This window comes from Helicoverpa armigera, chromosome 14 (genome assembly GCF_030705265.1).
Source record: "Helicoverpa armigera isolate CAAS_96S chromosome 14, ASM3070526v1, whole genome shotgun sequence".
Taxonomy (NCBI): Eukaryota; Metazoa; Arthropoda; class Insecta; order Lepidoptera; family Noctuidae; genus Helicoverpa; species Helicoverpa armigera.
The window spans coordinates 4,580,434-4,593,964 of NC_087133.1; the positions used below are offsets into that span (position 1 = coordinate 4,580,434).

The 13,531-nt window shown below is 33.9% G+C and overlaps 1 protein-coding gene across 4 annotated transcripts in view; it reads right to left on the reverse strand.

Annotated features, from left to right (window-relative positions):
- Window positions 1–2,885: 2,885 nt before the first annotated feature.
- Window positions 2,886–13,531, reverse strand: part of LOC110379670 (homeobox protein abdominal-A homolog) — a 48,536-nt gene continuing 37,890 nt past the window's right edge. For all 4 annotated transcript variants that reach the window (XM_021339451.3, XM_021339434.3, XM_021339443.3 and 1 more), the window contains exon 3: window positions 2,886–7,306. In XM_021339451.3, coding sequence (XP_021195126.1) covers window positions 6,909–7,306 — 398 coding nt within the window. In that variant the 3' untranslated portion in view covers window positions 2,886–6,908. The remainder of the gene's footprint in view (window positions 7,307–13,531) is intronic.

A 13,531-nucleotide genomic window follows, 5' to 3' on the forward strand; every position in this document is an offset into this window, starting at 1 on the left:
AATGGATTGGCGAAGACATTTGTTATAGTTAATGAAGCTATATCCGATTGCAATAAATGTCGTGTAGAAAATCATGTTTTGTTACGTCTGCTATTTTTGGAAGTGGATAATGACATTTATTGTATGATGTCATAGAATTTATATAAATAGCAATAGGAATTGAAAGGTAAAATTCGTGATACGTAGTGAGTAATCCTGATGCAGGGTGGAAGCGTTAGACCATGAAATTGGCCCAGTCCATGCCATCAGAGCAACGCATCGGCGTTTAATCGCCGACCAGTGGATAGGATTTCACCCATTTCCATATATAAACGAATTTAATACGGAGGTATTCATTTCCCGTCTATATAAAGTTAAAACTGAAACGTCAAATAAACGTGTATACCAGTTATTTGGTAATGTAATTTTTTGGCAAAGGCTTGGCATTCGAGGTAGCGTCCATGTCTACCAAAGAATGTCTACCTAATTGAATTCCAATGTTTTTTTAAACTTGTCTTCTGCGTGTGGTCTGAGAGCGTGAAACAGTATTCAAATGAAGTACTAAATTATCAATCAGTATTTGCCTTACGTATTCATAAATACAGGCTTAACAAGCGATTTTCATTAATAAACGTATAATAATACCAGTTCCCCTTGTTATACTTAAGCTGCCTTCAAACGCTCCTAATAGCTACAATGTATAACAATGTAACTGCTTGACAATTTTCTATTTCTATCGATCTATATTCCGCATAAGGAGTACAATTTCCCATAAAAGTTAATCGTATAGCCACTGAATTAGTTTTAGTACCAAGTACCTTGCTATTTTAGTGAGCATTAATGGCCATTAGAATTTGCTACGATAGCTTATAACAGATGTAAGGCGCCATAAAGGTAATGTCGCAGATAGCACTCGAAAAAAACTATCAACAAAAACTATAAAGGCGAAGTATCAGATGAAAGGTCGCTGTAAAAAATTGTTTAGTATGTTGAGCCCAAAATGGGCTGCAATTCGGCGCGCTTGCCAGTACTTTTTGTATTAAAATAAGAGTGGCTTGCTAAGCGATTTTCGGTCCAGCGTCGATCGGTCCCACCTATTGTGAATTCCGTAGGTCTGAAATTTATTTGACAGCCCCAGTGTCTGTGGAGAATGGAAAATGGCGGAATGGCAGAATACATTATGGACATAACTCATGGTTTGTTTTTGGCGGGGATCCGACAAACGTTATTGGTATTTAGGGCCATTTAACTATTAGGGGTAATGTTTTTTGTCTTCCTTATTGATATATGAGACAGAGAATGTTGTAGCCGACACAGGGCTTGTTAGTTACGGTGGGAAATTAATATTGTTTTAAGTGGTGCGACTCCTGATAAGACGACCGAGGCAATCATCATAGTGAGGTTTTAAACATAAGTGGTTAAAATTATGTTCTTCACTTTCATTTTAATGATTTATTTTGTGAACATAATGCCTGAAGTGCCTAACATTCACAAAATAATTATTTTCTCATATCGATTGCCCATGCTGCGAAATAAGTACAAAGTAAAATTTTGCGGCTACCTCAGCTTTGTTACTTACTTACATCTTTGTTTAATCTACAATTTACGGCCACGAATTTTCATGATGCAATCTTTTTGTGGAAAATTGGTGAGTTGTGGTAAAGAAATGTATTAAAAAAATAAGTTTTCTTTAATTGTAGCTGTTCATCAAAATCTCAGGTCTATGTCCTTATTTACGAAATTGTTATCTCCACCGTTTCTCCCATTATCTCGCGTAACAGACGGAAACAAAGACAGTTTCAATTTTACAATTTTGGTATCCACAATGTTTTCATTCTATGTATATCAGTGACAATTTGTCTGAAAATGAAATTAAAATAACAGCCAATCCTTCTTTTTGTGCGGATTTCGATAACCTATCTTAGTTTTAGTTTGTTTTAGTTTTTGGTCTGCAATTACAGATTGATATTTAACATATTTTAAACTCAAATCCCAAATCAACCTATATTTAGGCGATTTACACACAATTGTATGACTTGAGACAATTCTCGAAAAGAAAACATCTATGTTTTGGATGTTTTATAAGACTTTCCTATATTTGCTCTCACTATAAAATGTACCTGTCAATATAATAACAGTACTACTTACTTAAAAAGATCTTTTAGCGAACTTGAATCGTAACTTCTGAGTCTTTAACTAGTTATTAGATACTTAATATTTCTACTTCTTGTGCTATGAGTGAATCAATTGTAGGTATTTGGCAAAATCGGAGCCATTTTGGATCTCCTCTCCTTCATACTTACTTTATCTTTAAAAAATATGTTTTCATTTGCTGTAAACTACTTATTCTTATTTCTTATTTAACATGCCTAATAGTTTCAAAGTCTAGACGCAATTATCTAGCTTGTGATAAATTTTCACTATTTCAATTTATGTATCCGCTAACTATAATTGGTTGATTTGATTTATAAACGCAGCTGAATTCAAATTAGCATCAATAATTCAGTTAGGTAGCGTATAGACAGACTTATCGAGGTTAATCTGAAGTCAGGTATATATGATAATCAAGGCCTATTATATTATACATAACTTTTATATATTCAGTACATTGTCTCTCTCGGATGTCAAGATATGTAAGCCAGATTTATATATTATTATTTATTTCTTAAATGCTTGTAAAGGTATTATGACTATGACCTATGTATATTAGATCCCGGATTATTGATCTTGGTAAATACTGTTCTAGAAATATATTCAGTTCAGTAAAGTATAATTTGTAAGAGGAAATTATATTATTATATTATATTATATTATAATATTATAGGTTTACTTTCTTAGAGGCTTTATTCTTTTGTTATGTATTGTAAACAGAGAGGGTAGGTAACACTTGAAATAAAAATAATGTATTGCATTTTGTCATATGTATTTATATTATTTATAAATATCGGTCATAGAATTACATAATTATCTACTTTAAAATGTTTTTACGTATTCATGTTTGTAATTTAATTTCATAATTCAGTATCAAAAGCAATCGTAGCTAGGGTCTAAACAACAAAAATCAAAAAACCATACTTTTATTAACTCTTTATTCTCTTGAATTTTTGAAATTAATATTACAATATTGAATGCGGGCTTCATATACAACCACCCAACTATTTGCTTATATAACACGACACAGTCACGTTGAATCGTACCATTAGTTCACACTTGACCACGTTAATTAAGATTACCAGCGTACTGAAAGTTCAAGTTACATCAGACATGAAACGATTTTCACAATATCCAATTTAATCAGACCTTTTCGTAACAGTCGCGTACGACTCACAACCATGTCGAAAAGACCAAAATATCTTGAACTCACATATTACAATATTGCTTATTCGGTAATCGCTGCACTTTAACATGGTCAAATTGCACATACATACGACACATCTCAATACATAAATACATAACATAAAACAAAAAAATATAAACAAAAAATAATGCGCCACATAAAACTTTCACGACTATTTACAGTTACTTAACTTTTAAGACGATTTTAATAACTATATTCAAAAATATAGATATAGGTACATAGATACATAACTACATTTATATTAAAGATAAAAATTGATCGCTTCTTTAGGATAATAACTAATAAACGGAAGTCTTGTTATTCATAAAGTTAAAAGAACATACTAAAATGGAAATACTATAACTTGGACAACGCAACGAAAAAATATAACTAACAAAACAGATATACGACAAAACGAAGTAATTTAAGGTGACAAATTTGGAAAACAACTGGGAAAGGACAAGATAACTTAATGTGAAAAGTTATTTTAATTAATATTAATATTGATATATAATGTTCGGTTAGGTATATTAATACCTATAGTCTACAAAACACTAGTAATATGGCAAGACAGCATTATGGATGGAGGACATATATAATCTATTTAGCAAATTGCTCATTGTTTCACTGTGAATTACAGTTCTTTACGAGGCAGAAACAATAATGTGTACCTGACATAAATCATCGGACGTACATAACTACACACGAATATCGTTACTATGTTACAAGTTTTACCTATTGTTATACACGAAACTTAACCGATAGTTAAGAGGAAGATGCTTGACACTTCAAAATCTGTCGCCTATTTGCACAGTCCCAAACAATAATCAAAACTCGATAAAACAACTATTTAAGTTTGCAAACGCAGAAATAACAATTTAAGTCGTATACACACTTCGTGTAATTATGAGTTTAGCTTCGGTTCAGTTTGCAGTGTGTACGTCCCTTTCAAAGAAGCTTTTTCCATTCACCTTCCAAATGACCATCTACGAACGATACTAAATAATTTTAAGCGTTTTTTTAATTCAATTACTAACCATCGGATTTACGCTTAACTTTTATTACAAGTGTCTACGATATTTTTAATAACTATGCGTTTTATAATTTATAAAGCCTACTTAACTCGAAGTTACTTAAGTACATTTTGTTCGATTTTTCATTCTCGATTTTTTTATATATATTTAAAAATAAGATGGGATAAAGTTATATTACTAACGACAACCTTAATTGTACGTAATCTTAGGGGACTACGGATTTAATGAAATAATGGGGGTGAAGTTATTGCACTCGTACTAGGGAAATTTAATGGAACTCAATATAAAATCTCATAATCTAACTACGTATTCATTGCTTTACGTGCAAGACATCCAACCATCTTTAGCAATTACCGTCAACCAATGATAGAAGTCGTCGAGATGATGTCGAATTGAGAAATATCATTATTAGAATTCTGATGGCTTTTGAATCATAATATTTATAGAACATTATTTTGTTTAACATTACGACAGCATAATTTCTGATTTATTACCAGTTATTTTAAAACTAACACGTTTTTAGAATGTAAGCAAGCAAAAGTAGATTGCATTTTTTATCACTTTAACTGTAATGTTTTAACTGGTTTACAAACGAATTAAGTAAACTCGTTTATGTCTCAAGGATAGTAGTTTTAAAATTGTGACTCGTAATTCAAATTTATAAAAATTATGGTACTTGAAACGATTGTATGAAGTTTTCATGATTTTATATCTACCGACGACTTAAACTTTTCCTAATGATATCACGACATAAAAATTTCATGCTGCCTTTAAACAGAGCCTACAAGACATACATTTTTTTTCCAAATAACACAGTGGACAGATATTGAAAGAGTGATTTTTACAGAAAATAAGCGATGACTCCAATTTTAATACAGTTACCTATTAATTTATCTTTTTAATTCTACCCTGACATTAATTTACGTATAATGGTGACTATCAAGACTAAGTTTTTAAAATTCTAATTTTTTTGCTCAGTTATTACGTATAGAGTTGAAAGAACGAAGAATTTGAAAACTGGTTTTTGGACGCGGAACAAATATTTCAATGTACGTGTCAATAAATTATTTTAATTATGTATTTTGGCACAACGTGGAATTGAAAGCGAATAAATGACGTGTGGAATAATTTCAAACCGGCTATGTTTTATAAGATCGCATTTTCGCGAAAAAAGCGTACAGTTTTATATTTAATCCGAGCTCAATTTTGTTATACCGTTTGTAGGCATTTTATGTATGAATTTACTGAGCTGGAAAATTCAAATGTGCATATGCCTTCGTTAAATTGCAGGAAACATAATTTTGCCACCGTTTTCGCACTCGAAAACCGGTGTCTTAGTTTTCGTTTCAGAAAAGGAACATAATGTCATCGACTTTCCGCTTGATAAAGTGCGACCACTGTTCATTCCGTACATTGGTTTATTTGTAGGTACCTAGTCTTAGCAATACTTCATACAAAGTCGAACCTATTTACCTATGTATAATACACTTAAACTACTCAACTTTTAATATTACGTGTAAAATTTATATTTAGTCACATTATTGTAATTTATTATATGTATCATCGTTACGTATATAATTTTGAACATCAGATGACTCGGGATGTATGGACAACGCGCCTAACGCAGTACCCTTCCATAATCTTGTTCGTTTTGTTCGTTTGCTATTTAGTTCATGGACATGGTATTTTCAATTAGAATTATCAAAAAATACCGTCTACATTTAAATATCCATAATTATTGAAGACGAAAAATATAAAACACAACGCTCGTCACGACGAAGACCTATTTGCAATTGTACTTCCATACGTATTTCGTTATAAATATACATTTAAAGTTCTTATGGAATTAGCTATGCAGGTATTTTAATATTTGTCGACAATATTATACTATCGAAATCAATGGATTAAACCAAAACAACAATTTGTGGACTTAACTACCGAAGTGAATCACAATCTGGTCAAAAAGAAAGTAAAGAAATAACTCTTTCCAAATCAACTGATAAAATACAACAAATTTTACAATCATAAAAAAATGTGACCATCAAAACATAACCAGTCCGCTAACAGCGGACAAATAATAAAATATACATCAAAATGTACATAATATAATATCTATTAATAAAAAATATAACATAATGGATTAAGAGTAAGTGGTAGCAATAAATACTATGAGATTCACAGATTTAAAATCTTAACTAACAATACCGAAGTTCACTCGGGCTCCTATTAAACCTTAGAGCGATTCTAACACGTTTTTGTATATTTTAGTAAAATATTATTGCAATACAAGGTGTGGTTATGGCAACAAAATAAATGCTTAAAGCACATCACCAGCCTGTCACCCAGCGAACGACACCGAGGCAAGTCCTTCGCACTAAAGGAACATTATTACATAAACCGGGGGCCGCTCTCCACAACGAGGGCGACTCCGACGCGAAAACATAAAACTAGTGGATACGAATCGACTAACGCCCGCAGGTCCGTATGGACGTAACACTTCCTCTCACACTATATGATACAGAATCAGTCAAGATTTCCTATACGGCGTCGCGGACACCTTACGTAGGGACCTTGTTCACTTTGAGTAGGTCGTTGGAGCCCTTGTCGATGGGCATCTTCATCGGGTCGTGGTGGTGGGTGACGTGGTGGCCGTGGTGCTGGCTCTCCAGCTTGGCCTGCTTCTCCTGCTGCTGCTGCTTCATTCGCTCCTGCTCCTCGCGGTCCCTGCGAGCCTGTTCGTTGATCTCCTTCACGGCTCGCAGTTCCTTCTTTAACTTCATGCGTCGATTCTGGAACCATATTTTGATCTGCCGCTCTGTAAGGCAGAGCGCGTGTGCGATCTCTATCCTGCGTCGGCGTGTCAGATAGTGGTTGAAGTGGAATTCCTTTTCTAGTTCTAGCGTTTGGAACCTCGTGTAGGTCTGTCGGCCCCGCCTTCGTGGACATCCGTTTGGTCCTGGAAACAATGAGATAACTTTTATTATACATTCGGTTTTATTAACTAATAAATACTGTTTACGGCATAAAAACAACTTTAATCTGAAATAAATTACATGTAACGGTTAAATTGGAGTTTAAAAAATCGTTTTAATAGCATCATATATCACGTTCCAACAGCTTCGATTCGCAAAAGGCTTCGAGAGAAACCATTAAATTTCACTTTTATACCATTTTAGATTTTAATGGCTCATTAATATTTTATAGCGTACTAAAGTTAATTTTAGAGTTATCCGCTACTGAGACCAACCTCGATGGAAATTAATCACAGAGCAGCCCTCACGGGTATCGATGGATACGAGTTCTGCGTTGGTCCCGCGAGCTTACAATAAAAATAAGTAAAAAATCTCGCCAAGAAGCAAAAAAGTAACGGAAAGGGTTAGAAGCAAACGGCCCGCGAACAATAGTGTCCTTTCTAAAAAGAAATCGCTACAAAAACTCAGGGATCCGTAAAGAAGGGTTGCGCAACTTTCTAATTCTTTGTAAGGTGTCCCTTTATTTTGATACTGTTGAAGACGTTTTCTAAGAAATCGTGAAAGTTTACCCTTTAGCGTCGTAAAAACCTCGTACGTAACACTTTTGAGATTTCAACGGTTCATTTAACTTTAATTATAATACCTAAGAATTCACGAGCGGCGAATTCTCATTCGACATACGTGTCTTAAAGTCGAGTATACATAGATGGGTAAATACCAAGTTCCACAAAGCGATCGGGTTCCAAGACTGGTTTTCGAGTCAGCCAATAAATAAGGTAAGATAAATAGCCTTCCCACCGTGTATAAAATTGATAGCGGACCAACAGTGTCTCGGAATGCACGACCGTGTAGGCCGGCCTTAGGTACCTGATCGCTTTAAAAGAATATAGACACGATACTGCTAATGGGTTATTTTAATTGGTGTACAAACACTTTAAATAGTTGCCTGTTGAATTAAAGCAAGTGGATTTAAATTGTAACTTAATTAAGTGAAATAAATTATTCTAAAATTACCATTTGTAATTATTATCATACTCATACTTATGATTATTATTGTTAAATACTTAGTGTTAAAGAACAATATTTTATTTTTGTTTTACCGTTCCACATTGAAATTTCGATAAAACATTATTCAAAACCTATTAATTATGCATACGTTTAAGTTTTTTGTCGTTCTTTAATTCCAATGAAGTTAATTTAAGTATTTTCTTAATCGAAAACAAACGATTCGATTAAATAAAATGTTAATTTTAAATTGATTCGTAGTACATTTAAAGAAAGTAATCGGCTTTTTAATATGGCATACCTTACGAGGGCACGAAGTAACCCAATATTTTATATGACAATGTTAATTTACATTCCCTGATAAAATATAAAATACAGTGCCACTTTTTCGCTTTACTTATTACAAAGTAAGAATTATGCAGCAACTTAATAAATCAAGGAACTGGCTCGAAACCCTGATACCACGTTTACATAAGCTATAAATTACCGAAACTGCATTTTTACTGCCGCAATAACATTTATGGTTCGTGCTTATTTCAACAAAAACTTAAAAACTGTTTAAAATGTCATAAACAGACAATGGAATAATTATACTAGTGTGGTTAAGCGGGCAAGGACAGATAACGCGCGTGTGACAGAGAGAGAACGCGATACACATTCTAATTTTAAAAAGCAAAGATGGAACCCAAAACACAATACACGTATCCCAATAATGCTATTACAGTGAAAGGTCGTAAGTGATGTCCGATCACCCGTCAAAGGACCTTCTGCTTTATGGGGTAGAGTCCAAAATCAGATATCAGGAGGGTGAGCGAGCCCGTTTTTTGTTGGGGTCGGTGATATGTTAGGCAGGTTCACCCTTCGCACGGTCGCCATGACAACGGACGTTAAGGCACCTCCCGTCAGCTGGCTTCCATTATTCTCCACAGTATTGTTGTCGCGAAGAGGTTTGACTATATCACTGCATTGTACCTGTAAGAGCGCATCTTTTTTAATGGGAACCGCTTAATGTTCCCATAGATCTGAGATAAAAATCTCACAGAATCCTACACAGGATATACCTAACAGTACGTCAAGCTCATTTGCATTGTTTTTCTGTAATTGGCTTCAGATCTGATAACTATTTGGATTAAAAGGATATTTATTACGGAGTTATTATGTTTTGTTTGTGAGTCCTGGTAATAAATTGTTGGTACCTAATCTCGAGATAAGAAAAAGAGGGCCGTGAGTTAAAAAGAGTCTGGCATGGACACGATATATCTCTAAGAGCGAGGTATAGCATTAATTAGAGTCGTACATTGTGGGCCGACACCGGCGCGGACAATAAACATACTGCGACATGACCCGGCTCTTACCCTGCCTTTTTTCTTCGAAATAAATCTCACGGAATGCAGCTTATTTATTATTTTATTTAACTTGCCCGCCTTTGTACAAACCCGTTCCATGTATTTGATTAATGCTCACCCGTCGGATCGGGATATTAAAGTTCTGATTGTGAATTATAACAGAATTTTTGTCCAGTAAGAGGGTTATTTATGGAACGAGTAAGCCTTGGTCAGTGTCTCAGATTTGTGGAAGTCATGCAGTTAACGCAGCCACAGAAATTATTGCCTGAGAGACGTGTTATGTTACTGAGGTGCTTGATGCGTTAATGCGCTACGAAATTATGTTTATAGCGCGTTTGAGTGATGCAAGTATGTGTAAATAATTTGGAGATAAAACTGGATCATATAATTAAAAGCTTGCAATAAAGCGGGCTGTAAAAGAAATCGATAGCATTATTAAGTATAGCTTATATCAATTAAATGGACATTAAAAGCTTTAAGGGCTGTAGCGGCGTGTCGCCGACACCGCACTTTATTGGCTCGTAATTCGCGAATCGTCGTAAACTCTCGTGTGCGTTCGGGACGCCATCTTAAAATAGTTCGTGTTCGAAATTCAAATGTAGACTCTCTCCTATTGTTACGGATCGATGTTTGACGTTTTGTAGTGTTGTGATGTGCAGTTTCCTGCGCTTAAAGCGCTTAGTTTTAGAAGCGGAATACTGTTATGAATACAATGAGAAATCTTCCTTTGATCTAATTGTAGTTAAGGAAGTCTTTCAGTAGGCAATATTTCATCATGACAAATAAGTAGGTAGGAACAATCATTCTGTTATCATAATGACACTTTTAACAACATACTCTACAATTACAGTAAACACATCATTAAAATGATTAACTAAAGTTTAACGACCAAATTAAAATAACATTTTCATAATCGCATGATAAAATTATTTCACATAACAACGCATGACAATCGATTTTGTTGCGTCTTTTTTATCGATACCGTATCCAACTAACCGACTTATCGATGGTTTTCTTACGAGTATTTTTGAACTATGAAATTGTATGAAGGCACGCACAGAGACAAAATCTGTGAAACGCATAAAAACTAGTTTTGTTTCGGTATAATTATATTATGGAGGTCCATTGTTTAGAGAGGTCATTGAGTTCCGTTAGTTTACAGGCAATTAATTTAACGTGCTATGTTTTAAATTAGAATAGGTGCGTTTAATTTGTGTTAACAGGCGCCTATTGACACTATTTTTGCTTAATTAAGTGAGTGAGTAGTTTATTGACTTTGATTTGAATAGTAATGTTTTTATACCGTGTTTTCTGTGGGTATACAAATTAAATACAGGACTTGTTATTTATATGGGCAGCTGCATATTAGAAATGCAAATTGAAGTCTTTTAGACAGTATTTTAATAATGTAAAAGTTAAGGTTAAAATATATATTGATATTAATCATGACTGAAAAAATAAATATAAAAAAGAACCTAAAGCTATATTAGTATTGAGTGGCTCCATCATACTTGGAATTGACTGAAAGGACTATTTTAGCTCATTGTGAGCATCAGTTAAATCATCACAATGTTGTTCTGTAAACGTAGGACATTGCCTTTGCCGTAGGGCTGTCCACATTAGGCAATCAAAAAACGTCGCTTCATATCGCGACGAGAATTCTAATGCGATCCACTTGAAGATAATAATATCGTGGAATTTTATATTAGATACGAACAGATTCAAATTATGAATGTAGGTGCCAGTTTTAACTTTGACAAGAATACTTCCCACGGTACCAAAAATCCGTAGACTTTTTCAGAATAAAAACTATTTTTTATCATAATCCAGATTATGCTTTATTTGTGAATACAATTTCATCCGAGTACGCTTAGTAGTTGAGGCGTCATAGATGTACAAACAAACATACGAACTTTCACATTTATAATTTAATTCTATGTTAAACGAGGCGTGTCTCGTGTATCGTGACTTCACCTTTATCTACTAATCGAGATGAGAAATGGTGCCCTTTGGTACGGCGCCTACCTGAGTTTGTAGACAGAATTTTCCATAGCTAATGTAGCACATAAAAACTTAAGCTACATGCTGTTTTAAGACGAATAAGTATAGGTACTTGAGCAAGTTAAGTATGGCGTGGATGTAAGGAAAACAACTAAGGGGAAGTCGCAAACATATTTTCCCTATCTCCGACTCCAAGAAACTTTGTCAAAGACAAAATATCATAAGTTTTTGGTGAATAAGATAAAGCCAGGAATTGCGGAAATTATTGCGTCATATTTGTTAAAAAACTTTGTTGTAACGTTTTACTGAAAGTTGCTGTAACTGTGTTTTTTACTGAAACAATTATTTATTAGAAAAAAGGCTATACTTCGATATTAGCAATAGTTTTTCAGCAAAACCAATTTACGACGTTTCAAGTTGAACATTTAAATAATTTCCATCTGTCCTATTTACCGGAAATCTGTTTCATTTGGCGCAGGAAACAGCTATAATTTTCTTAAATAAGCTTTATCGATAGCAACATCGACATCCCTACGCCAGTTGCGCGCACGCACACTGGTCTGTTCAAGCGAAACGATCTTTGATCCAGGGGCGGCGCGCCTAACTGACGTCATCAGTCATCCCGAATAACTGACTGCTAACTAAGTACTAAAAAACATGCATTATGTAGGTGTGCTATGTGAATAGGGGAGATCTGATTACTTGATAGGAACACAATGCGTGGAATGGAACGATTTAAGTTTTAAACTAATAATTCGATACGGTTTTGGACATTCTATAAATGGCCGCTATTAAAATTGGCCTCTTGTGTGTCATAAAGGAATTATCGATAAACTAATTTTCAATTAGATAGAAATTTAATAACCAAAAATAACTTCTGTGTGGTATTTCTCAATAAAACCTTGTTTGTTTTTCTTTGATGAGGATCAATCGATGCCGATAGCTAGTTGATTACAAAATTGATCATTTCGTAATCAAACAGAAACCGTTTGTTCATTTCATTAGGCGCTAAACTACCATGTCAAGACTGATTGAATAATTACAGTACAATAGACTAATTTGCAAGAGTATAATTCATGCAAAATCAATAGGCAGGAAAATACTCCAAGAAAATCTCCAGTAGCTACTTATTCTACTATTTCTAAACATAAAACATGAACGTTTTATTCGAACTTCAAAAATATATCAACGACATTGTGCAAAGGACACAAGGATGAAAGACATATCCTTTATTAATTTTAACCAATTACATTCAAATGGGAAACCTTATTGGGTTCTTAGGATATCAATTAAAAATGGTAATTAAACCTGTCGTCACCTTTGACGTTGGTTGAACAAGGTAACCCATTCACCTGCTTGGAACAACTGACAGTTTAGTGTAAACAACGACTAGAAGTACCATAGTCTTCGTGGTCTGTGGTCAAGTGGAATGGCGGCCATATTTTTTTTACCCTGTGGTTTGACTATTTTCTTTAGACGCTTTGAAATTAGCATTGGTTTTACGTTAGCTATATTTAGATTTATAATTTAGTTTTACAATTCATGAAATTAAGCGTTGCGCGAACCTACTTTTATTATTATTTTAAAATTACTAATTTCCTCAGGAATCTTATAATCTTGTCGATATCTAATTGTATAGGAAATACAAATCGTAAAACAGATAAGCTAAAATCGACTTTTAATCAATAATTACCGGAAAATGCTGGAACAACGATATCGCGTTTTGAACTAACTTGTAGTGTGCCTTCATGTAAAATAATACCAAAGTGCACAAACGTTAAAACCTACCATACAAATATAATATTATTGTTATTTTGCAACCGATCAGCCAGTAAGGCAAGTAGGCACGTATTTACA